Source organism: Somniosus microcephalus, chromosome 2, assembly GCF_052327205.1.
Source record: "Somniosus microcephalus isolate GS21.2 chromosome 2, FLI_Smic_1.0, whole genome shotgun sequence".
NCBI classification, from domain to species: Eukaryota; Metazoa; Chordata; class Chondrichthyes; order Squaliformes; family Somniosidae; genus Somniosus; species Somniosus microcephalus.
Genome location: NC_140988.1, coordinates 47,771,954 through 47,797,367, shown reverse-complemented (window position 1 = coordinate 47,797,367; position 25,414 = coordinate 47,771,954). Strand labels below are relative to the sequence as shown.

The 25,414-nt window shown below is 45.8% G+C and overlaps 1 protein-coding gene across 1 annotated transcript in view; it reads left to right on the top strand.

The window, feature by feature from the left end:
- LOC147122704 (uncharacterized) overlaps window positions 1-25,414 on the top strand; it is a 204,719-nt gene that overhangs the window by 81,681 nt on the left and 97,624 nt on the right. Inside the window, 1 exon segment of the mRNA XM_086009485.1 lies at window positions 14,767-14,837. Coding sequence (XP_085865611.1) covers window positions 14,767-14,837 — 71 coding nt within the window.

The window sequence follows — 25,414 nt, the reverse complement described above, 5'->3', positions numbered from 1 at the left end:
ACAACATTATCTACCGAGGCTATTTTTAACAAAGAAAAATAAAAAGTTCAAGAAATGTGCAGTATACAGTAATTGGGTACTCACCTACAGAATGTTGTGTTAAATGGATGTTGGAAGATGCTTGATTAAGTACAGTACTGCCAGTTGAGGGTAATCCAATGCAATGACTACCAGCAGCGTGGGAGACACACAGTACCCCTGTAAAATGGTGGATCAGAAGAGACTACCAGCAGCATGGAAGAGTCAGACTCCTGTTACAGGGGTATTGAGGTGTTCTGACTCCCAACAGTGCCAAGAAGCCAAGTAGTGGCAGTTTGGAGAACTGCCCCCACTGACTAACTCGGCCACCGCGGGAGTCTCGGACTCGGACTCGGCAACATTGCCGGTTATTGAGGTGTTGTTTTCGGAGTGAGAATTTTGCCGGTTAATAGAGAATTCCGGATATTTAGGTGCCGTTTAAACGGAAGTTTCCTGTAACGGCGAGTGCAGACAGCCTCACCGTTATTACTACCGCAAATTCCAGGCCATTGTCTGCACCGGTATCAATCTTAAAATTTATAAGGGTCTTCAGCAGTAGCACAAAATGGGCTGCCCGTTTTACAGTGCGGTCAATTTTCTTTTCAATTGAAGTCGATAGAAGCCGATTCGCTATCGCTCGTTTTGTGCTACCACTGAAGACCAGTTTCACCTCTCCAACCTTTATCCTCATGTCCAGCTGCCTAATTTGTCTGTGTTGTCACCACACATAATTATCTCATGAAAAATAACTGCTGATCATATGTGAGAGGCAGAAGCCAACAGGGTTTGGGAGCGCCAGAGGCCAAGGAGCAAAGCTTGAAGTTAATAGGAAGCAAATGTTTTTCCAGGTAGATGTTGGGTAGTAAGGAAGTTTGAGCTGGGCAGTTGGTTTCTAGGAGCTGCAGGAATGGGTCAAGCAGCTTGGATAGTAACATACCAAAGATTGTGAGCGACCCCTGAGCATTAGCTGACAGTGGTAAAGTTACCTAGGTGATCAAAAGTGATTGCCTTGAGAGAGTATTCATCCATGACACAGATTAATTAATATGAGATATTGCAATTTCTTTCGCACCTTGTTATCCTTGCTCTAATTGTTCTTGCTTGCAAAAATGTGTCAGAAAGTACAAATCTGAAGTTGGTTTGTGATATTAAAAAATGAGCAGGTAAATAATTGATTCAAATCTCTACCCTATAGAAGTATTTTTTCAACAGAAGGTACTTTGAGTAACATTAATCAGTTCTGAAAATCTGCTCATGAGATTGGCAGACATATCCAGCTATCGCCTTCTGGTAAACACAACCCTTCAGGTCACACAACAACAACTACTTGTATTTATATAGCACCTTTAACATAGTAAAATGTCCCAAGGCGCTTCACAGGAGCGATTCTTAAACAAAATTTGACACTGAGCCACATAAGGAGATATTAGGGTAGGTGGCCAAATATTTGGTCAAAGTGGTAGGTTTGAAGGAGCATCTTAAAGGAGAACAGAGAGGCAGAGAGGTTTAGGGAGCGAGTACCAGAGCTTAGTGCCGGGGCAGCTGAAGGCACAGCCACCAATGGTGGGGCGATTCAAATCAGGGATCCGCAAGAGGCCAGAATTGGAGGAGCGCAGATATCTCAGGGGGTTGTGGGACTGGAGGAGGTTACAGAGATAGGAAGGGGTGAGGCCATGGAGGGATTTGAAAACAAGGATGAGAATTTTAAAATTGAGGCGTTGCTGGACTGGGATCCAATGTAGGTCAACAAGCACAAGGTTGATGGGTGAACGGGACTTGGTGCGAGTTAGGATATTGGCAGCAGAGTTTTGGATGAGCTGAGGTATATGGAGGGTGAAAAATGGGATGCCGGCCAGGAGAGCATTGGAATGGTCAAGTCTAGAGGTAACAAAGGCATGGATGAGGGTTTCAGCAGCAGATGAGCTGAGGCAGGGTTGCGAGGTGGGCGATGTTACAGAGGTGGAAGTTACTAAGTGTTCTGTCCGTCCCAGCAACACTCGCACCTTATCTTTACCAATTGGAATGGCTGTATTTACACACTCAAATCCTGCTTCTGAAACCCTCATCCATGCCTTTATCAAGACCAATCCTCTTCTGGCCTGACACCCACACCCAGGTCACTGGAGAGCAGTTAAGAGCAGGGACCCTGGCTAATTTTCCATAGGGCTGCTGAGGCTGCCCCAACTGAGATCAGCTAACTCAGCATAGACTGGGAATTAAACCTGGGACTTCCTGGTCTGGATGGTTCAGTTAGACAAGATATTTACCAACTGAACCATCAGCAGAGCTCCCTCAGGAGCTTTAATGGGTCAAGCAGAGTCTGTGGTAGAAAGGATTGTGCATAAATGGCCTGTGGAATGATTTGATAGGCCAATTGACTCTTCCTAGAACTTACTTTCTTATCTTCCTAGATTCTAAAAATAACAAAATACTGAAGAAGAAATTGGTAGGCCGATACATCCTTGTATTACTAAAGGTAGTAAAATAAATTGCTACATTTTTAGTGAAGTACAAGATCCTAAAGAGCATCGACAAGATAAACGTCAATAGGGCCGATTTTAACCCGACCCACCACTCGGCCGTAATGGTGGGGAGCAGGTGGACTGAAATGGTCTTTTCTGTTTCTGTACAGATATACATTTAAAATATATTTTGATTTTATTGCAGAATCTCAACAGCCAGTTGTATTTATTACAGTTTGGCCCTTTAACGACAGAATATTGTTCAGATATATTGTCAAACATATTTGGAAGATTACGTTTGAATAATACTTATATATAGAGTGGAGTGTTAGGAAGTAGTAACCCACAAATACTAGAAACCACAAGAGTGAAAGGTTTGTTATGTTTTGTTTTGCCAGTGGCAGATCTTATTGTGGACAGCAACAGGTGGTAGGATCCAGCGGTCAGCCATGAGATTTGTACTGCAGTGCTATTTCCCTGCATTTTACAGAGGAATCACATATCCGTTATATTGCACTAGATAATATGGACTAAAAACAATGTTAAGTGTTTTTTTTTGTGTTTTGTCGTCTGACATATGGATTATTTCATTTTTTTAATTGTTTGATTATTAAAAACATCTGTTTCCCTCATTCATTGCTATTCGCCAACCTTTTGCATGTGTTAGATCTTAACCACCCCTTTTCACAGACTGCAGGTGCTGGCCATTGAGGTTGGCTATAGCAGAGGCACTGGCAGTGGAGGAGGTGTGGGCTGGTGCTTGGGGTGGGGATCCCTTATGCCCGGTGGGGTGGTCCGCACCCTAGGAGTCTACCCACCTTGTTCCACCACATTCCCGGGTCACGGGAGCGTCCTCCTCTTTGCCAGATTTTCCATGCTTTCCTCCCCCTCTGCTATTCTGCTGTAAACATTTACACATTCTCTGGACCCATCTTTTGTTTCTTTAATAATATAAAATACAAAAGCAAAATACTGTGGATGCTGGAAATCTGAAATAAAAACAGAAAATGCTGGAAATACTCAGCAGGCCAGGCAACACCTGTGGAGAAAGAAACAGAGTTAATGTTTCAGGTCGATGACCTTTCGTTGTTTCTTTACTTGACTCATTAACACCCCCTTTTACCTTGCACAATCACTTTGTCATTTAATCACTTCTACCCTCCACCCTATCACAGACATTGTTCTTTACTCCCCCCCGCCCACCTCCACCACCCCCCTTATTAAAAACAGTTAATCTCTAACAGTTTCCAGTTCTGATGAAAGGCCATCGATCTGAAACATTAACTCTGTTTCTCTCTCCCTAGGTACTGCTTGATCTGCTGAGTGTTTGCAGCATTTTCTGTTTTTATTTCAGATTTCCAGCATCCGCAGTATTTTGCTTTTGCGAGTGTTACTTATTTTTCTATTTGCTGTTCTTTGGGTTTTTTTCTTGCACAGTGTAGGAACGTGGGTTCCTAACTAAAAGATTGAGTTCTACTCAGGTGATCAAACAAAACGAACTTTAATGAAACAAACAGGTTTTAACAAGAAACTGCAGGATAACATCGAATGTAGGTCTGCTCTCTTCGGCGGCTCCACGAGGACTGCTCCGGCGGTCCTGTGGCTGACGTCATGACGTCATCACATTTTCCCGCCAGTGGGGGATCACGTGATGAACGGCGTGACATCATCACGTTTTAACCGCGCTGTTAAAGTAACCACGCTCTGTACAGTTAAACAGCATAAATAAAGATACAGACTCAGGCTGTAGCTAACATGTTGTTAAAGGAATTTGTGATATCCGAGTGGTAAGGTCTGAAACTGAGATAAGCGAGATCTTAAGGAACAAAACCCAACTGTTTATTATACGGTGTAGCAGAGAGACATAGCACTTACAGGCAAAACACATTTCTTACTGCACGATGGCAAGATGGAGGATTCACCTCTGAGTCATACCCATAATGCAATGCCACATTACCTTAATAACTGGTGTACCAGGACATTGAGTACATGACCCATTACCTTAAATACTGGTGAATGTGAAACCTTACTCTTTGGCTCCATCTGGTGGATAACTTAAACATTACATCCCAGATTACTACAGAATTATATACAAACGATCTGAGTCCTTTGGTGGCTCCGCCACAACAGCACAATAAGACAAGATAACATCATAAGTAATTTTTGCTTCTCCTAGCTAAACAGTTGAAATAGAATAGGTGCCCGTCAAGGGCACCTTGTCTGTGGGAGCATTTGTTTTAAAAGGAATGCTTACTCAGGCAGTGATTCAGTCCCTACAAGTCCGCAGTGCTTGTGTAATAGGAACAGCTGTGTGAAGGGACTGTTTGATCTGTCAATACTGTATTCATTGATAAAGTAATTATACTGCACACCCTGCATTTGGTGCAGCATGGTCTTCATGCCACACTGACACAAAGAGTACAGTCTAACTTCAGTTTCTCAGTGTAAGAATATAGCTAGTCCAGCTAATCTTTCGAAAAGGTCCAAGAGTATAGTGTCAGCAACTTTAGTACTTTATTAAGAAATATATGGTTAGCAGATTTTCTGTCCTCTCTGTTATTATATTGATAACTCATAGTAAACATGCAAGTGATATGTATATGCGTTACTTACATGGATCCTTAGGCCTAGAAATTCAGTTGTTTGCGCCAGCCGCTAGCGCCTTAGGAGGAGGAGTCGTGGGGCACTAAGCGGCTAGTGCCCGGGCGCGGCGCGATCTGCTCCTCTCGCGAAATTCAGTTAAGATTTAGTGGTGGCGCAAAACCGTAGCACGCGCTCAGCTGCGCGCGCAGATCCTGACGTCATTTCATGGTGCAACGCCCTTTGTACGCCCCGAACCGGAAATTCAGTTGCGCCGGCCTATTGTGCGCCTGGCGCCCCCCCGCGACTGGCAGAGGGGAACGGTTTCCAGTCGCTGCAGGGCGCGGTGGGCGCTAATTAAAGGGGACTCCTCCTGCAGTATAAATGGCAGCCATTTTGCTCCACTCCTTCTTTGTGAGAGACGGATATTTGGAGAGAGACAAAAGGAGAGCGCTTTCTGGTTTGGCTGAACAATCGCACAGGTACTTGTGGCTTCAGGCCAGAGCTTTGCACTTGGATTTAACTTTCAGTGCCATAGCATTGATTCGATACATCTAATGGGGGCTGCAATGGGTGGAGACGTTGGCTTACTGCATTACATTCAAAGGGCTCAGGGACACCGTGAGAGAGTGCAAGTCATGGCCAGACGGAGAAGGGCCAACAGGCGTCGGCACAGGAGGTCTTACTCACCCAGGGTATACTGCCAGCAGTTCTCATATCTGAACATGTCTGAGGAGCAGTGTGTTCGGAGGCTGCGATTCAGAAGGGAGGTGGTCACTGAGATCTGCCACCTGCTTTGCAGAGATCTGCAGCCACAGCTGAGGAGCAGGACGTCTCTGTCGGTGGCAGTGAAGGTGACGGTGGCTCTCAACTTCTATGCCACCGGCTCCTTCCAATCCGCTACTGGGGACATTGCCAACATCTCCCAGTTCGCGGTACACTGCTGCATCCACCAGGTGACCAATGCCCTTTTCAGAAGGAGACGTCAGTACGTCTCCTTCCCCATGACCCTGGACAAGCAGCAAGAGCGTGCAATGGGATTTGGAAGAATAGCGGGCTTCCCCATGGTCCAGGGCGTAGAACTGATGAACCAGCAATGGTCAGGTCTTGCTTCAGGGCTGCAGTGTGCAGGGCATGGCAGCCAAACAAGTTGACCCTCCCCCTTTAATAGCTGACCGGCGCCAGCGTGTCTGCCTTCATTCAGAAACTCGCCGCACCTGCGCTGCGCCCGCCCTCGGTGTTAGCGCCCCGGATCGCCGGCTTAGCGCCTAATGATAGTCGTGCATCGCCTGCTTTAGCGCAGCAGCAACCTCTTGGGGCAATGCAACTGAATATCGGTGAAGGTGGCGCTAAGTTGTGCCGGGCGCAAAATTTTGCGAACGCCCGGCTGTAGCGCCCCAAATGTGGCTATAATGAATTTCTAGGCCTTAGTGTCTTAAGTTCAAGCTGCCCATCTTACACCAGTATACTCTCAATTTTTGTACCTCTTCTATAACGCACATACCTTTGGTCACAGGATATGAGGTAACTACAGCACCATGCACTATTCTTTTTGTCTGAAAAGTAGTACAAATCTGTTTTATCCAGATCTGTAGTACAGACAGTAGGCCTCATCTCTTATCTCTTCAAGATTTCTCTGTTTAGTACTTTTTCCATTAGGCCACAGCTGGAGCCTGTCTCTCCAGAACAGCGCTTCAATTGTCTTACTCCAACCCTTTCACTATCAAAGTCTCGTAGCTTCCCTTCTGTTGAATTATGTTAGTTTTTATACAATGAAAATTATGTTATATGATCTATTATTCACTTTTTCTTAAGTTTATATTGCGGTTCATGTAAAGTCTGTGGGTTGTTAGTTAATTAATGCACAGACTCCAAGAGTAACTTAAAACAGGACTTTACTATTCGAAGGTCAGGGCGAATCTGCCCAATAACTCCTGGCACAACACTTATATACTGGTGTGGTCACCGTCGGTATTACCGTATACAGAAGCCAAACAAAGTAGTGCCACACCTAAAATAGTTCTCTTAAAGGTGAACGGTTACATACAATAGTTCTCTTAAAGGTAGACGGGTACATACACTACAATCCTCCCTTTTTAGCTTACAACATACTTATTCCCCATTAAACATAACATATAATCAACTTCATGTAAAACAATTCACAGATATAGTCTCTGCGGGAAACAGTTCACAGATTCAGTCTCTGCGGGAACAGTTCACAGATTCAGTCTCTGGTCTTGACTCGGTCCGAACAACATCTCTGTGGTGTAGCCGGTTCACATTTCTAGCGTGACTCATCCAATAGTCTTTTCCTTGGCTTAACAGCTTGAACTTCCGTCCTGCTGAACCAGCAGTGCTGACTTTTACAAACAGCTGGACTGCCTTGGTAATTTTTCCTACTTTCCAACTGATTTGGCCCCCTTCGTAGGGCCCACGTGCATGATCTGATAGAAGTGATAATGATTTAGATGGTTATCGTCTTCTGCTTTGTCTTTTTCTTTTCTGCTTCTTGGAGACTCTCGGGGCTCCCTTATCCGCTGCCAGCTGTAGCGCCACCATCTCCCTATGTTCCTTAGACTTTAAGTGCTTCATCCTGATTTCTGCACTTTGGGAGTTTTCATCACAAGCTGGGCAGACCAAGTCATCGTAATATTCCGTGTCACTCAACAGGTCATGGTAATATTCGGTGTCGTCCTGAGCTAGTCTAGCGAGAGGGCCTGCTACTTCTTCCGTACCCAACTGGACGTTAGCCGACTGTTGTTCCCTCCCTAGACATCTTTCCTGAAGAGACTTCTTCATGCGTTCATATTCATCCCGCTCTTCCTGGGTTCCCTGCAAATCCTTCACTAATGACCTCGTTTGTGATTTCAATACTTCCCCTTCCCTCGGGGATTGATTGATCAGGCTATTCAATCCCTCTACTGGAGCAGCTGTTTCAACATTCTGCTGTTCACATTGACGTGATTCAGCGTACTTTTGGCATCCCTGTAAAATCTGTGTTGCAACCTCAGCTATTTCCATAACTTTTGAGAGCTCCGAACTCCTTCCCTTTGAAGATTGAAGCTCATGTTCAGATTGTTCCCATGGTAGAGTCTTGTCCTTCAGCATATGAAGGAGTTGGCTGACCATTAACTCTTCCACGGGAACACTGTGGGTCAGAGTCTTCTCCATTTCATCCACCTTTTCCTCCAATGCTTTCACCTTCTTTTCCTCTTGTACTTTGGCTTCCAGCGCTCGGAGAAGTTGCGCATTGATGCTCTCTAGCTCATGTTCAGAGGCCATTCTTACAGTCTCTGTGTTTCTTACAGTTCCCTTTTCTTCCACTGAACGGATTCCCAGTTGAATCTGTTCTTCAAGTTGTTGAATCTCGGTCATTGCCGCCCCATATTTGTCTTGGGTTTCCTTTAATATTTTTATGAGTTCTTGTACATCTTGTCTTTCATGTTCTGCCATGTCTTTCACCTCTAATTTCTCATCTATGGATGGAACTTCTACCGATGAGTCTGTCTTGGCCTTGAGCTCATCAAGAATTTCCTGCAGCCTTTGGACTTCTTGCTCATGTTCAACCTTCAGTTGCTCATATGCTTCCACTGAAACTAGCTTTTCGGAGGTTGCCGAGTTAACCCCTTCCAGAATTGTAGCCTGGGCCTGTTCATACTGTTCTTTCAACTTCTCACACTCTGCTTGTAAGGAGTCGTAGAGAAGAACTGGAATAAAATCCTGGCTTCCTGAAGATTCCTCTTCATTTGCTTCTTCCTGCAAATATTCTAACTCCTGAACAGCATAAGGGAGATGTGATCGGTAATTGGTCACGAAGGCTCTATGGTCGCTCTCTGCTTGAGCTAGCTGCTTCTGTTGTCTTTCCAAATTCTCCCATTCGGTGTCATAGAACTTTTTCATTGTTTTCATCTCTTGTACGAGACGGTAACTCAATTGTTCTAATTGTTGTCGTAATTTGAAATAAGTTTGAGTCCGAGCTCGGTGTTCTTCCGTCATGGATATGTCCGCAACTTGAACAGGCTCAGAATTTTCTGTCAAACTAGGTTGTCGTTGTTCGGTGGAGTTCTGCTCTGAAACTTTGTTCTTCTCTGGAGCATAAGCCTTTATGCATGCCTTCGTTTTTCCAACCTTCGTCGGCAAGTCCATTTCAGCCTTGTCTTTCATATTTGGGTTGGTCTTATCGTCATCCGTTTCAGAATCTGAGCTGATTGTCTGCACCGAGTCCTCACTCATTATGGCTTTTAGATAGTGCCATTCCATGTCTATTTTCTTGATCCACTCCCGTCCTAGAAGTGGTGGTCCTCCCTCATGTAGTACGTATAAGTTCATTCTTGGGTGTTCTTTACCCCTATCTCTCACTTTGACTCTTATCTTTCCCATGGGGTATACTTTATGCCCCGTGTATGTCTGCAATACGAACTTGGTATCTCTTAAGGGTATATGTGAGAATAGCCGGTGGTAATCCCTTCGATTTATGACTGATAGAGCTGATCCAGTGTCCAACTCCATTTTCACTTGGATTCCAGCTATTTTTAGCATGACCCAGATAGTTTGTAGGTCAGCTTCCTTACTCACATTGTGAATTCTCAGACTACCCAGCTCCTGGCCATTTGGGTCTGAGTCTGAATTCTGTTCGTCTGAACTCTTCTCAGCCACCTTGTGTACCTTGTTGTACTTTTCCTGTGATGGCTTCCTTTGGTTGTTGGTCCTTTTCCCTGACCGGCATACCTTAGCTATGTTACCCAGTTTGCCACATTTCCTACATTCCTGGTTCTTAAACCAGCATTGGTTCTGGTCGTGTGTTGTCTTCCCACAACGATAGCATTTTGTTGTTGTCGAGGTAATTTGATCCACACTTAGTGCTGCTGTCTTTAGCTGCATTTCCGCAGTTCCCTTCGCTGCGGCTTCGTGCGATGCTGCAATAAGGACAGCCCTGTCAAGTGTAAGGTCGTTCTCTTCGAGTAGTCGCTTTTGCGTTCCTTCCTTTGCCAACCCGCACACGAACTTGTCTCGCAATGCCTCTGTCAGATTCCCTCCAAACTGGCAGTATTTCGCTAGTCTATGCAGTTCGACCAAGTATTCTGCGTTGCTTTCGTCTTTCCGTTGCGTTCTCGCATAGAATTTGAATCGTTCCGCCAACATCAACGGTGTGGGGTTCAAGTGATCCTTCAGAACAGCCACAATATCATCGAAAGTCTGATCCGCCAGTTTAGCTGGTGATAGTAGATGCTTCAAGAGCCCGTATGTCTTCACGCCCATCGAGTTTAGCAAGGTTATAGCTTTGTCATCTTCTTCTATTTTATTGGCCTCACAATAGATCTCGATGCGTTCCACGTACGTGGCCCAGTCTTCTACCTCGGCATTAAAATCGTTGATGTTACCACGCTTAGGCATCTTCCTCTCTTTCTGATAACACCCCAAATTATTTCTTTAACTTATTTTTTTTTTTCTAAGATGGCGGTTTTCCCGCGAAAATGGCGGTTTCCTGCGCTTATCTTCTCTCCCCGCCCACTTCAATGGCGGTTTCCCGCTTCTGTCTTCTTCCCCGCCTAATGGCGGCTTCCCGCGTTTCTTCCCTAGCGGGAGGGGTACACTTTCCCCCACAGGCGACGGCCGCTGGCTTTCAGGTTCACAGCCTGCGCGTCGGCTTCAGGGCTTTCCCTTTTCTCGGCAGGGCAACCGGCGCTGGGTACACCCCGTTGACGGCGAACAGTTTCAGCCGCTGGGCTGGCTCTCGCTCAGTTCCCCTTGCTCGGGCTCTGTCTCTCTCCCGCTCGCTCGGCTCTACCGGCGCTGGGTACACCCCGTTGACGGAGAACAGTTTCAGCCGCTGGACTGGCTCTCGCTCAGTCTCCCTTGGTCGGCTCTGCCTCTCCCGCTCGCTCGGCTCCCAATCGCGCCTCCCAGCCCTCTCGCAGTCCGGTGCTTCCCTCCCCGGCTGCGGCTGAGTTTATCTCTTCCCGCGCCTACGTTCCCGGTCGCAGCGCTTCGTGGCTTCGGTCGCTGCCCGGCCTTTTTCGGCGGTCGCGGTCTAGCTGTCTCACGACGCCGTTGCGTCCCCCAGCCTGCCTGTACCGCGGCTTCCTTGCTCCACGCTGCCCCAGTCTCAGCGCCCCTGGACCCGACTTCTGTCCGGCTCCTTTCCCCCTCGATCGTGGTCGAGTGCACCGCCCTTATCCTCCGGTTATTCTTTTTACTTTCCCTTATTCACAGTCACCGTGGCCGCCTTGCTTCTCGTGCTGATCGGCTCACTCCTCACCGTGGCAGAAGGGACAGTCAGTGCCTGTTGCTGATGGAAGTCTTTGTCTCTAAATTCTTCCTCCTTTCTAGTTCTGCAGCCTCGAGTTTTCTCCCAGCAGAACGACGGGGGCGGTTGCCTCTTCTCGACGCTCGTTAACTGCTTCGGACGTATTGTTGCCGCAGGGTACGATCGGACTCGTCGCCACTGTAAAGTCTGTGGGTTGTTAGTTAATTAATGCACAGACTCCAAGAGTAACTTAAAACAGGACTTTACTATTCGAAGGTCAGGGCGAATCTGCCCAATAACTCCTGGCACAACACTTATATACTGGTGTGGTCACCGTCGGTATTACCGTATACAGAAGCCAAACAAAGTAGTGCCACACCTAAAATAGTTCTCTTAAAGGTGAACGGTTACATACAATAGTTCTCTTAAAGGTAGATGGGTACATACACTACAGTTCAAACCCTTGTTCTTCCCCCGTATCTCGTTAAGCACCAGCCATCCAACTCCGCGGAATATCTTGTAATTGTTGGCTTGGTAACCAGTCTGCAGGGAAGAAGCCCGTCTGTGTTTCCAACTCAGATTAACTTCGGTTTCACGTAATACATAGTATATCAGGCATTTTATACAAAAATACAAAATGGCGAGCAGGAGAAGGCCAGCTGGTCCATCAAGCCTGCCCCATGTTCATGAAGACTGGAGCATCAAGACTAGACACATCCTGTGGTCTCATGCCATAATACGAAGCAACATCACAGTGTCAGCTCACAGATGCAGGGGACAGAATCAGTGCCTGTGATGTTGCCATGACACATGTTCTTTGGCCAACCCTTGGTCTGGGCTTTAAATGGCTAAGGTAAATGCTGGATCTTCAGGTGCTTTTACATTAAGAGTCTTTATAGTCCTGGTTGCAGATGAATGTGTCACTCACCTGTGTTTATGTGTAAGAATGGAGTCGGCTGTTGCTAACTTCACAATCATAGAATCATACAATACAGAAGGAGGCCATTCGACCCATCTTGCCTGTGCCAGCTCTTTGAAAGAGCTTTCCAATTTGGCCTACTCCCCTGCACTTTCCCCAGAGCCCTGCAAATAGTTATTTTTCAAGTATTTATCCAATTCCCTTTTGAAAGTTACCATTGAATCTGCTTCCACCACCTTCTCAGGCAGTGCATTACAAATCAGAACTTGCTGCATAAAAAAAATTCTCCTCATTTCACCGCTGGATGGTTTGTCAGTTATTTGAAATCTGTGTCCTCTGGTGATTGACCCTCCCACCAGTGGAAGCAGTTTCTCCCTATCTACTCTATCAAAACCCCTAATGCCAGTGCTTCAGTGGTCAAAGTGTCACAGCCACTCAGGCATACCTGGATTCTCAAGATTTATGATCCGAAATTGTCCTACGTGCAGACGCTTGCATCAGCGTTCACTCGGAGGTCGAACTCCAAACCATCATCAACACCTTCACCGAAGTGTATGAGAGCATGGGCCTTACACTAAACATCTGTAAGACAAAGGTCCTCTACCAAACTGCCCCCGCCACACAATACTTCACCCCGATTATCAAAATCCACGACAAGGCCTTGGACAACGTGGACCAATTTCCATACGTCGGGAGCCTACTGTCAACAAGGGCAGACGTCGATGATGAAGTCCAACACCGCCTTCAGTGTGCCAGTGCAGCCTTCGGTCGCCTGAGGAAGAGAGTGTTTGAAGACCAGGACCTCAAACCCGGCACTAAGCTCATGGTCTACAGAGCAGCAGTGATACCCGCCCTGCTGTATGCCTCAGAGACATGGATCATGTACAGCAGGCACCTTAAAGCACTGGAGAGGTACCACCAATGCTGCCTCCGCAAGATCCTGCAAATCCATTGGCAGGATAGGCGCACCAATGTCAGTGTTCTCGCTCAGGCCAACATCCACAGCATCGAAGCTTTGACCATGCTCGATCAGCTCCGATGGATGGGTCACATTGTCCGCATGCCCGATACAAGACTCTCAAAACAAGCACTCTACTCGGAGCTCCGGCACGGCACGAGGGCCCCAGGTGGGCAGAGGAAACGCTTCAAGGACACCCTCAAAGCCTACTTGAAAAAGTGTAACATCCCCACCGACACCTGGGAATCCCTGGCCCAAGACCGCACAAAGTGGAGGAGAAGCATCCGGGAAGGCGCCAAACACCTCGAGTCTCTTCGCTGGGAGCAAACGGAAGCCAAGCGCAAGGAGTGCACGTCAACCCAAGCACCCCACCCACCCGCCCCTCCAACCACCATCTGCCCCACCTGTGACAGAGACTGTAGGTTCTGCATTGGACTCATCAGTCACCTGAGAGCTCATTTTTAATGTGAAAGAAAGTCATCCTCGGTTCCGAGGGACTGCCTAAGACGAAGACATGCAGACTGGCTCCACTTTCATGCATAAACACAGGAGTGGTGGGGTTTTGAGTTTGGTGGTTCCTAATGTAAAAGTGCTCTTTCACCCTCTTAACCATTCTGATATTGTGCTTCAGAACACAGTGCAAGCTTTGATCTGAAAGAGATGACAGATTCCCAGACATAGGCCCAGAAATTCGGGTCCCAACGTGTGAGTACGCACGGGGTACTCACGCGTCAGCCCAACGAAAGTGTCGGTTTCGTGCATGCACTGCGCATGCGTGGGAAACCGGCACTTCCGTTCCCCCGAAAGAAGGGGTTGAGAGGTGGAACGCGTGCGCCGGAGAGGCAGCGCTTGCGCATCGAACTTATGTTTTTTTCCCAGGTTTTTCCGGGAGGGTAAGTCTCCAGCAGTTACACTTTTAAAAAGCAGGCGCAAGGCCTGCTTTTAACAAGGCAAGTGGTGAATTAATTAAAATTAAAACATTTTTTCCACAGGTTTATTATTTTTAAATACTTTAAAGAAAGGTAAGTTTATTTTTAGCCCTGTTAGAAAATGTAATTCATTTTTTCAAAAATTTTAATTATTGTTTAAAATAGTTATTTCATGTAATTTATAGTTATTTTAAAAATGTGATGTTTTTTTAAAATTTATTTGAAGTTTTAGTAATGTTTTGGGTCTTATAGTATTTATAGGTTTGACAGCTCTTCCTGTCAAACTTATGAATGAAGCATTCCCTGCTCCGATTGGCTCCCCATGGTTCACGTGATCCCGGGGACGCATCGAACTAACTGCGCCCCTGGGATACGCAAGCACTGCGCGCCAGCAGTTGGAGGAGGCCCAGGATCGGAATCCCACGCGGGCCCACAGCTCAACGGCCGGCGCGCAAGGTAAGTGCAGGTCGGGGGCTTGCACCCGCGGGAAGCCCCCGACCCGAATTTCTGGGCCATAATCAGTGCCTGGTCAGATGTTTTGCATGTGATTCTGGTAAAATCCTGAAATAGAGCATCAATTCGCTGCGTGCAATAATAAACAGTCCCATTCACTCTTAACTTTGTCCCTTTTTCCCCATTTTTTTTTTACATAGGACACTGTGAGTTAACTCGCCTGCTGATATATTCTGACTTCAATCCCAGGCAACAGGATGGCTTTGGTCAGGTAAGACAAGATTTTATTATTTTAACCCCTCAAATTTACTCCTTTCCTCTCTTGAAATTGCCATGGTACATCCCATGGTTGCTGATGACCTTCCAGTATCTCACCCAAGGGGCTAGTCTTCATTTGGGAACATAGAGTATCAATGTTAGCAAGCTGTACAAATGTGGAAAACATCACACCTTAGACCGATCCTGTCCTCATCTGATGCACTCTCATGCACACACACACACACACACACAATTACCTGCAGAGACAGCTGGACAGTGATCATGACAGGAACCCCGGTTAATTTCCACCCCAGCACCCCCTCAGTCCAGGACACTCATTCCAGTTCTAATGTCCAAGGCTGATATCGACCAACTGAGCACAGACTGGGAATCAAACCTTGGGATATTTATGTGGCTCAGTTCTGCACCTACCAACTGAGCCTTTAGGAGGACTAAGATGGAGCCTTTGCAATACTATTGGAGCTTACTAAATATTTAAATTGTACTTACTATTTTAGAAATAAAATAAAGTGGCTACTGGATGGCCGTCACTGCATTATATGACAGCAATCTAGTGTAGGGGTTCAGATGATATATATAAGAGCAAAGGCCTTTGTCAACTGAACTTCAAAACAGTTTTATTGACTGTAATACACCGACAGCTAACTAATTTTATTGGATTGTTATGGGTGTTAGTGAATTAGTTGCCAGCCGTGGCTCAGTGGTAGCACTCTCGTCTCTAAGTCAGAAGGTTGCGAATTCAAGTCCCACTCCAGAAACTTGAGCATATAATCTAGGATGACACTTAAGTGGAGTACTGAGGGAGTGCTGCACTGCCGGAGATACCGTCTTTCAGATGAGACGTTAAATCAAGGCCGGTGGACGTAAAAGATCCCATGGCACTTTTTTGAAGACGAGCAGATGAGTTCTCCTGGTACCCTGGCCAGGATATATCCCTCAAACAACATCAATTAAACACACCTGGTCAATATCACATTACTGTTGTAGGACCTTGCTGTGCACAGATTGGCTGTCGCGTTTCCTACATTACAACAGTGACTACAGTTGAAAAGCACTTCATTGGCTATAAAGCGTTGTGAGAGGTTATGTAAAAAAATGCAAGTTTTAAGTTATTTCTTACAATAATAGATTTTTTTCATTGTTAATACTTTTTGATGTTGCATTGGCATTGTTACTTAGGACCCCACAGTATGTTATTGTTTTACACAATTAATTATATACAGATTCACTTTCCACCAGATATTTCCACAACAAATACCTTGGTAACATAGATTTGACAAGACTTACAAAGTGACCCAATGTGAACTTAACTGTAACCTATTAATTCAATTTATATTGAGAAAGTAAAGCAAATCCTGAAGAAAATCTGTGGGAAAAAACTGAAGACAAATGAGGGTAATAATTTTGTTGGGTATTTTGAGGGGTGTATGGGGAGGAAGGAGGAATAATTGCACATCTGCAAGTGAGAGCTGGTACCGACCCCTTTAGAAGACAGAGTGAAATCTGATCTATCAGGCCAGTCACAATATGCGCACAGCTGATTCAAGATTAATTATTACCCATAAGTGGTCACTTTAAGTGGGTGTGTTGTTCAAGGAAATTGACACCCAGCAGGTTGGTGTAAAATGTTGCATTTCTGTGTCATATTTGTTTGGTTGTGCAGTGAAAACTGGCAAAGTATGGTTAGGCTGACAGAGACCTCCATCCTAACTACTAACCACAACAGTTTTCACAGCATTGTTTCTTACTTATTGTATTACTTTTTCCCAGCTCCCTCTTTTTGGTCTGTCTGCATCACTCCCCAGCCAAGATGGCAGCCAGGTAGCTAGCCGTTTCCCAAAGCCCTCCCTATATTACTTAGTAAGCAGATACTGGACGTACATGAGAGCAGGTCAGAGTGACTCTTTTTCCAATTTCCCCTACTTCCGGCGGAGAAGCGCCTGGTCTTTACATCTCCTGACAGCTGATATTGGGAGCCAGATATGTGAGGAATATTCCTTAAACTCTAGTTAAAATGTCAAAATGCTCACAGTGAATGCCTGACCTGAGGTGTAAGACCCAGTTCTTTGGCTCTTTTTTTCCCTTCTATTACTCTCCATATCTGTTGCTTATCTGTGGGGTGTTTCCAGTGCTCAGGGTGCTGTATAAGTGCAAGTTGTTGTTATGCATTTGAATCGGATTCCACTAAAGTTAAGAACCGTTTGATGCCAGGGCGGACCAACCTCAAAAATAAAAGGTAGCTACAGAGCTATTCTCTCCTGATTGCATGGAATTCGAAGGAATTTTGGGAAAAGACTCAGGCCTAGATTTTCAGTATAGACAGTTATGGGGCGCTAACCTTAGCGCCCGCCCGAAGTTAGCGCTCGCCCCAAAGTAGCGCCCCGTTGCCGGAAATTCAGTGGCTTCGCCCTAAGAGGTTGGTGGAGCGCTAAAAGAGGCGTTCCACTACTATCTTTAGGCGCTAAGCCGGCGGTGCAGAGCGCAACACCCGAGCTCGGGTGCAGCGCACGGTACACACTCTGGTGCCAGTGAGCTCTTAAAGGGGAAGGGTGCATGTGTTTTTTTCAAAGGCACAGTCTGGGGGGGGGGGGGGGGGAAAGGAGGAGGAGGAGGAGGAGGAGGAGGAGGAGGAGGCATAAATACACCGTTCAGACCACACAACACATGCAGACTGCCTTTTATAGTGCAGGAGGAGTGCCCTTTAATTTGCGCTCTCCAGGGTGTGTTGCGTTCCATTTTACAAACGCTCTGGACGCCGGCCGCACAATGGGGCGGTCCGACTGAAGTTTGGATTCGGGGCGGCCAAAGGGCGTTGCACGACGGTGTGACGTCATTTTCTGCGCACGCATCCGGGCGGCCGCTAAACTTTGCGCCGGCGCTAACGGGCAACTTAATTTGGGGCGGGGCGCAAACTGCGCTGCGCCCGGGCGCTACACGCATAGCGCCCGAAAATCACTTCTCTTAAGGCGCTAACTGCTGGCGCAAGCAACTGAAAATCTAGCCCTCAATGCCTATAAATGCCCTTGCAGCATTAGGGATTGCAGTCCTGAGGTGATTATTGTTTGTGATCTTTCCTGTTTTAAATGGTGCACTTCAGGGTATAGAACAGTGTCAGAAGCACCACAAATACCATGACTGCACTATTGCCACTCCCTCCTCAGCAGCCCAGCACCATTCCTCACCAGCACCACAGAGGCCTAGTTAGCCAAAAAAACCTTAGTTTTTTCCACATTGAGAGAAAAAAGATTAGCCCATGTTCCTATCCAGGACTGTGCTGAGCTAGGTGATCCTCAGCAGTGCAGTGGTATTGGCACTACAATTAACTGAGCCCTGCTTGGAGAGTGGCGCAGCCTTTCCGTTTGGCTGTTCCTGGCTCGGGCTGTGGTATGGGCGCTACAATTGGCTGATTCTTGGCAGGATAGTGATGTGGGCGCTACAATTGGCTGATCATTGCTGGGGTAGGGGTATTGGTGCTACAATTGGCTGATCATTGCCAGGGCAATGCTTTGAGTACTATGATTAGAGACAGGGCTCCTGAATTAGGAGAAGAAAATTTGGGCGGGGTTCCAGTGACTGTGTGTGGACAGGTCAGTGCTGAATCAAGCTCGGCTCAGATGTCCTTTTAGTCAGATAGCCTGTCAGCACTTGCTGTTGAGGCTTGCATCTGAAAAATGGCTGAGGTACCAGGCGACAAGGGCAGCAGTTTTGAAAAAGGGTTTCGACCCGAAACGTCAACTCTAATTTCTCTCCACCGATGTTGCCTGGCCTGCTGAGTTTTTCCAGCATTTTCTGTTGTTATTTCGGATTTCCAGCATCTGCAGTATTTTGCTATCATTCAGCTGTGTAACTTGTGCTTTCAGGTGGGTAGGAGAAAGAAAGAAAGACTTGCATTTATATAGCACCTTTCACGACCACCGAACGTCACAAAGCACTTTACAGCCAATTAAGTACTTTTGGAAGTGGAGTCACTGTTGTAATGTAGGAAACACGGCAGCCAATTTGCACACAGCAAGCTCCCACAAAAATAACATGATAATGACCAGATAATCTGTTTTAATAATGTTGATTGAGGGATAATTATTGGCCAGGATACCGAGGATAACTCCCCTGCTCTTCTTCGAAATAGTGCCATGGGACCTTTTACGTCTACCTGAGAGAGCAGACGGGGCTTCAGTTTAACGTCTCGTCCAAAAGACGGCACCTTCGACAGTGCAGCACTCCCTCAGCACTGCACTAGAGCGTCAGCCTAGATTTTTGTGCTCAACTCTCTGGAGTGAGATTTGAACCCACAACCTTCAGACTCAGAGGCAAGGGTGTTACCCACTGAGCTGGAGGACAGAAGAATAGCACTGGGGGCATATAACAGAATATAAATAAAGCTGCCTTCTTTCAAAATGTACCTTTTTTATCTAGGAAGGATCCATTTCATGACAGCAAGAGAAAGACAACACATTGGGGATCATTTTAACCAAACTCACCCGATGGGAAACTGGCGCCATCCGATTGGCCACCTACTTTACACACTGCCCGATTTCACGTTCCACTGCAGTCAATAGAAAATGTTATTGGGCAGACAACCTGATCAGATCAGTTTCCCACCGGACGAGTTAGGTAAAAATCTCTCCTTCTTTACAATTAACCTACGACAGCTGTCTCTTTCTAAAGTTCAGCGCTAAACGAAGCTGTATCAGCTTTCAGACTTCACAGCCTTGTGGGAGAGATCAGTGACTGTGTATTCCTCACCTATAGGGATTGTGTTCCGAGTCTGTGCTACCAGTGTGAGCCTCGCCCACCAGCCACACATAGCAGGAAATCATGGGCACATGACCCTTGATGGATGGACAATGGAGTCCGTGATTTCCCAATATGCATGACCAACAAGCGAGGCTCCCTGGCAGCAGTGCACACTGGGAGACTGAGTCAGATGGTGCAGAACTTAATTCCTGCCAACCATGTAGGTCAGGAGTGAAAGAATAGAGGGGAAACAGCCCCTTAGGGGGGAATTTTCCCAGCCCTGGGGAGGCGGGTATGGAGGCGGGAAAATGGCAGAAACTGAGAGCGGGTACCGGACCCATTCCCAACCCGCCTCCGTGCCATCTTCCCAGGAGGCGGGTCCCCAACTCGCGCAGGGACCCGTCTCCTCGAGGCGGGAAGGGGATTAGAGCCAATTAACTGCCTGTTAACAGGCAGTTTTGAGGCTTATCCCCATTTTACTCCTGCAAGTGCGGGCTTCCCAACAGCTGCCAACCTCGCCAGGGTCAACGAGGTGATCAGTGGGTCTGCGGGGGTGAGAGGGATCGAAAAGTCCGCTGTGGAGGTGAGTGATGGGTGCAAGTGTGGAGAGGTAAGTATGAGAGGTGAGTGTAAAGTGTTAGAAAAAGTTTAATTACCTTTGCTTCTTCCTGCAGGCTTCAACCCTTGGGGATCCGGAGGTGCCTCATCCTAATGGCAGAGATGACAGAATGGCTGCTGCATTCTCAGATGTAGCAGCCATCTTATTTCTGCTGAGGAAAGAAATTTTGGTGAACCTTCAGTACAAGGGCTCACCTTAGAACAGAGATTGTCAGTGTTTGACAGCTTCTCAAACGCTGACAATTCATCTGTCAAAAAGTTTTTGACAGTTGAAACATCATACGCCGATGTCCTCTGTCACCGGCTTTCCCTTAATTGGCCGGCTAAGCCCGCAGGGCGGGCTTAACAAGGTCAATCAAGGGAAAATAGCGTGAGTTGGCCGAAGTCATTGGGGGCGGGACTGAAATCCGATAACCAGCAGTCCCGCCCCCAGTGCGCCCCCATTGACAAAATCCAGCCCTTAGTTAGAAAATGTGCAGTTGTGGGGTTTGGCACCTGCTGCACAGTTGATTTTTTTTAAAGAAAGCATAAACACGTTGTGCTTGAAATCTGATTTTTAGGCAAATTAAATGAAGTAGTTTTGAAGAGGGAGAAACAGGAAGGATGCGTCCTCCCATAAACAAGATACAGAGTGAGACGAAACCCAAAGCTTTCCCTCCAATCCCTGTTTAATCAGTGGCCGCCTGCTCTTAGTTTTTTTGTATCTTATTTTGAGCCACGGAAATATTGATTGCAATAGTAAAGTATACTGAAATAATTGATGGTAATGAATATTGCACAAATTAATCAAAGGTCACATCTATATAACGACTACTCAGGCCAGGTGCCAGAGGGCAAGGGCGCCTATGGAAGAAGTCAATGGCTCGAGGAGAGCAGGCACGGGCAGCTACAAGCTGCTTACAGAACAGAAGTAAAACTGGCTTCTTCGAAAAAGTATTTGTTTAACTAGGAAAGAGCCATTCCATGACAGCAACAGGAAAATAACATAATGTGACATTTAAACAAACTTTAAAAACTGATTTAAATAAACTAAGGCTTTGAAGCAAACATTTTACAATAGGAACAGGCGGATTTGTGTTAAACAGAAAAGGTTTGAACTGGAATCTGCAACGCAGCAGATGTTCACAGATCAATTCTCATGCCAGTGATTAAGTCTCATACATCATTGACAGCCTGACTGATGGTTAGCACAGTAAGATTTGGACTTAAAAATGAAACCTATCATATACTTTAATTGTTAAATAATCTTTATTGTCCTCCTAAACTTTCTGGTAAGAATATACATCATCTGTGATGTGTTGAAGGACTTTGACGGTGTCAGTTCAAATGAATGCTTTGTAATGGCCTGGAATTTGCGGTCGGAGGCGTACCTCAGGAGTACGCCTCCAACCCGCTAAAAATGTATGAACTTACCTTCTGGCTCCCAGGCTGCGGAGAGTTCGGGTCTCGGGCCTCCAGGCCTCCGCCTGCGTAAAGGCCCACAGATTCCAGGGACGCAGGTGGTTCGGAAGCGTCCCTGGGATCACTTGGGCCAGGTCGTCCAATCAGAAAGGAGAATTCCAGTGCTGTCATTTCCAAACGGAATCTCCTAATGACATGCAATGGAATTCCCCCAAAATTAAAGAATTTACACAATTCTAATAAAAATAAATGTTCTCATTTTCAAATTTAATTTAAAGTCCCTTCAATACGTCATATACAATAAAAATTTAATTTTTTTGAAAAATTATTTTAAAGACTTTAATCCAGGCCAAAATTTGCATGAAGTAATTTTAAGTGTTTGCACATCACTTTTTATTTTTAAATGTCTAATTTAAGATTTATAATAACCCTTACGCTGGTGAAAGCCGGCCCTATGCCTGCTTTTACCAGGCATAAGGGTTTCGTGGGCATTTGCTGGGCAATAGTTTGGTCAATAGCCTCACTCCGCACCAGCGAAAGTGATTTCTCAGTCGGTGTGGATGATCTGTCAAGGCGAACCACGACAGATCGCAAGTTCGGGTTTTCGCGCATGCGCAGTGCATGCGGAAACCTGGAACTTGCGGGGCCTTTCAGAAGGCTTATGACCATACGCCATCAACGGGACCGCAAATTCCGGGCCAATGTGTTTGCAAAGTAATGAAAATAACTACTCCCACAACATTGCTCAGGTAACACAGCAGGCATCTTTGCTGAAATCTACTGTACGTATTGAGCAGAAAATCTAATTTGTTCATAAACAGTTTGCTTTTATTTATCTGAGGAATATATTTATATTTAACATGTATGTGAAAACCATTGGATCACTACACTGGTGTGTTTCCTGATGAATATAAATACCAGCAAGTTATCTGTCGGAAGCTGTTAAGCTTAAAAATTTGCTGCCTGGTGGTTAATGTGGTCCTGGCTAAAAGAAAACCTGGAAAACAGCAACGTGACAGTGTCTGTGCTTCTGCTGTGCTAATTTAAGAATGGCAGGAATTACGCCCTTCATCTCACATTACTGTATTGATGAATGTCATCTCTCCTGTTTCAGCTTGCTGTCCTGGGGTTGGTCAGACCAAGGAGTTCTTTTTCAGTTCCACTTCCGTTCTTACCAGACGCTGAAGGGGTTGATTTACAGACTTTGATGTACAAAGTGTCAAACATGCCCGCTGACACCACACAAACGGAAATCTAACTGGCATGTGGCCTACGTTTGAGTTTCAGAGTATAGGTTATGACCTTCTTCTAATGGGGCACAGTTAACAAGTTATGAATGGTTTCCCAGTTCAGCAATTACAAGAGAATGCTCCAATACTGGAGGTTCTGGAAACTTAGATTCTGTGACGTTTTATTTACATTTGCTTAATAAGGATCTTTATCCACACAGTAAATGTAAGGAACATTCTTTTTTATGCAGCGTCTAGTGGATTCGATGTAAAGTATGTCTTCACCAGATACAGACACTACATTTAACACTTAAATACTTTATTTTTATCTCTTTATAGGTAAAGGTAGAGAGTTGATCAATTTAAATTTAAACGTAAGTGCTCAATGTAAGGTATGATGCTGTCAGCTACCCAAGTCTTGAAACAGTAGGTCTCGCACACAGCTGTTTGCCATTGGCATGCAGGCCCAAGGTTTGTTAAAAATAGAATCCTATTTCATGCCTAGAGAATAGGTGATCTTTTCAATTGCAGCAATATTTACCCTTCGACTATACAGGGAACTGACACTTTCTCTGGATCAGCCAGTTTTGTAAGTTTTCAGCTCATGTACTGCAATGTGAAATGAACCACTAATAAAGCTACTAAAATGTGAAAAAAAGCTTTATCACCGCAGTGTTAATCTTAAACTGCAAAAATAAATATTTAAAATACAACATTAATTGAGAACAACAAATATTAAACAGCTATTCAAACCTAATTTCCTTAACCTTTCACTTCCTGTTCTCTGCCCTAATTCCAATTTTTTAACTATAATTTTACTTGTCAATAAGTTGTCTGAAGTAATAGTAACAATTTAAAAAATATTGTAAGGAATCAAATACTAAAAAACCTATTCACAGATAATGAATGTAGACCTTGAAATTACACTGTGCCATACAATGTTTAATATCTTGGTAATTGGTAATTCCACTGCCTGCTATTTCAGTGGAGACATTAACACATTTATTTTAAGCAGGGTAACCAAACTCTGTTAAAACACAGAGGAATTTTATACAACTGTGTTGAGTTGTCATATGCTAATATCGCACGACATGAGACCGCAGTGTCAGCCCGGCGGGTAACTAACTGGATCGGATTGGCCGCCGGTTTTACACCCTGGCTGATTGACTTCAATGCGGTGTAAAATGGACGGCTGAATCGATCCACGCTAGTTTATCGTTGGACGAGTTAGGTTAAAATTAACCCCTCTGTTTGCATTATCTTCAAGATTATGTGGGATAATGCAGGCTATAAATTATTTGTGTAAGGACATGCCTTGCACTCATCCACACATAAATGAATGGATGTAGGAGAGTCAGGCTAGTAATTACCCACTATTATTTGGAATTATTTTTCCCCTTACCACCTGTCAAACCAATATCATTGATACAATGATTTCTCTTCTCACAGGCCCATCTGATAAAACTTAAAACTGTGGATGCAAATCTACATCCTGCACAGAATAAATGTCATGTTAAGACACCCAATTATATGACACCAATGGTCCCTCTCAATCATTCTTGGGGTCCTACTTTCAACAAATTTCAAGCAGACACTAAGGGGCAGAAATTCCCCTCCTTTGCGCCTCCCGTGGGGGGCGCTAATGGGGCGCAAAGGCCTTTTCGCCCGGGAGTGGTGGTGACCGCGCCTCCTGCCAAATTCCGCGGGAGGTTAGCAGCGGCGCTACCGGTTGCGCCCCAATCTCATGCGCCCGGAGATCGTGACATCATTTCCGGGTGCATCGCTCTGGTAGCACTCCGGCACAAAAATTTCTCTTCGCCCCCGCAGCAGCACCAGGCAATGGCAGCGACTGCTGCAGGTGACGTGAGCAGGGTGGCCGGCCGCTAGCGGGGTGGAAGTTAAAAGTGAGGTGGCCGGCCGCCCTGAAAAAAATTGGATTTTAAAAAAACTTTTCTTTCGCGCCTCCTGAGTCGGGGCCCGCGGGACGTGATCACGCAGCACCCCTGCTCCCTGGTAAGTCCAGGTAAGTTTTAAAAGAATTGCAGAGTGGGGCCCTTACTTTAATTCAGGGAAGAGCCCCTGCAACGCGGCAGTGCCACGCTTGGCCATGCGTGGCGCTGCTGAGCACATTGCCCCGGGTCATGAACTCTCCCCCTCTTGCACTCCAAGAAGGAAGGGGAGTGCTTGATTTCCCTCTTGGAGCAAAAAATGGGAATTTCAGAGAGGCTGGAAGAGGTTAGCGCCTACCGCTAACTTTTCCAGCTTTTCTGAGTTAGTGCCCCAAACAGAGCTCGAGGGGAATTTCTCCCCCTAAGTGCAAAATCATTGTTTGGATTATGAAATACAATCAGTCTATAGCTGAACAAGAAAATTAGCCTTCATCTGCATGAATTTTTATCTGGCATGATGGGGAATAAGGACAGCTAATTGTAAGTGGCAGCACAAGAAAGGTCCTGGTTCTAGCCAGTTAATTTAAAACTTTATCTTGAAGAAATCCATCTTGGCAATGGTTCCTTTGAGCAGTGTGGCAGAGGTGTTGCGCTGCAGCCGCACTAACCACAGTTATAATGTGTGTCAGGAAAGCTGA